The following is a 1,600-nucleotide window of genomic DNA, read 5'->3' as shown; positions in this document are numbered from 1 at the left end:
GCAGGCTCAGGAGCCGGTGCGGGTCCGGCCCTCTCGGTGTCCAGCCCGAGTGCGTGGCCATGGCCTTGGGTCTCTTACCTTTAAAGATGGGGCAGATGCGCTTCCAGATGGGGATGGCGCCCATCCTGTGGAACTGCCCCAGCGCCAGCTCCATGTAGAAGAGGGGAACCCCTCCGAAAACAGCCATCAGCGTGTATGGGATGAGGAAGGCTCCTGTGGGGTGAGGAGCGGAGTGGAGGAGACCAACCTGTGCCAGCGCCTCAGCACCCTCACAGCGAAGAGCTTCTGCCTCAGAGCTCATCTCAATCTACACTTTCCCAGTTTAAAGCCTTTCAGTTTGAATTCTGACCTCTCCCTGGTTTTGTCCTCATCCTCTTTGTCCTCCAGCCTCTTGACCGGGGCTATGCTTGTACCCCGTGGATGTTTTGGATCTGGAGCTCCTCTCCACGCTCAGAAGAGCCCTTATGGGGTTAGTTAATTGAACCCCAATGGCTTTTCTGCCCAAGAGCCCTCCATGTGCTGGTGGGGCACCCCCAGGACCCTCCCATACCCCCTTTGCCCGGTGGAGCTGCTGGCCCAGCGGTGCCACGTTCCTGTTGATGTCCCTCGAGGATTCCCGCTCCATGCGGACCAAGGGCTGCTCTGGGAACTCTCCTCCATGCACAGTGTCAGTGAGGAAACCTCCTTCCTGAACCCACCAACATGGAGCAGCTCAAGTTCGCTCCTGGTCCCACAGGAGTAAATCCCAAATAACTGTGTTTCAGCGTGGGCGCCCGGGATCCCCAGCATAGCCTTGAGTGTGGTACTAATGATCTCCTCCTCATTTCCCAGGCAGCAGAGGATGCTTCCCGAGTGCCGGCTTTGGCAATTTAACTCCACTGTGCTTCTGCAAACAGCACAAAACCGGAATTCCTCCTCTTTAATTTCCACACAGGGGGTTCTGCTCTGCTCCAGTCACAGCAACTTATTTCGTTGTCATTTACTCGGGGTGTTTTCCCCTTCTTAAAGCTTTTGTATCTCAACTCTGTGTTGCTCACTCACAGGTTGAACCCCCTGAGCACGGGCCGCGTGTCCCTGCTCCACAGATCAGCCGGGATCTGCAGCAGGCAGGTGGGATGCTGGCAGGGGGGAGGTTAGAATAAGGGTTGCATTCACAAAGCCTCAAGATCACAAAGTGGACAAACCTCCCGGCCCGGATTTATGGATTCTTAATCCTTTTGTGCAGTTTGGACCACGGCAGTTTGCTCTTTGTGATCCTAGAGCTGCTAACGCACCTCTGAGGAGTGGGTAACACCAGGAAGGAGTGAGTGGCACCGGGAAGGAGTGAATGGCACCAGGAAGGAGTGAATGGCACCAGGAAGGAGTGGATAGCACCGGGAAGGAGTGAATGGAGGAGGATTTTGGATGAAGAAAGACACAAACCAGAAAAGAGGCAGAGGTCAGGAGGAGTTGGGTCGGTCTCTAAACCGCCCTGTCCGGAGAGGAGACAAAGAAAGGAAAACAACAACGAGTTTTTCAGCATTGGGAAGATGAAAACCAGGTTTCTTTGGAGACAAGAAGCCTTTGCAGTGTCCTTTCCCCCTCCGTTCTGGTAGCAGAT

At 54.9% G+C, this 1,600-nt stretch overlaps 1 protein-coding gene across 1 annotated transcript in view; it reads right to left on the bottom strand.

Annotated features, from left to right (window-relative positions):
- LOC104409668 (sodium-dependent serotonin transporter-like) overlaps nt 1–213 on the bottom strand; it is a gene marked incomplete at both ends in the record, with an annotated part of 3,116 nt that extends 2,903 nt beyond the window's left edge. The window contains 1 exon segment of the mRNA XM_010019602.1: nt 78–213. Coding sequence (XP_010017904.1) covers nt 78–213 — 136 coding nt within the window.
- Between the last annotated feature and the right edge of the window lie 1,387 nt (nt 214–1,600).

This window comes from Nestor notabilis, unplaced genomic scaffold (assembly GCF_000696875.1).
Source record: "Nestor notabilis isolate BGI_N333 unplaced genomic scaffold, ASM69687v1 scaffold17508, whole genome shotgun sequence".
In the NCBI taxonomy this organism is placed as follows: domain Eukaryota; kingdom Metazoa; phylum Chordata; class Aves; order Psittaciformes; family Psittacidae; genus Nestor; species Nestor notabilis.
This window is presented reverse-complemented; position numbering and strand designations above follow the sequence as displayed.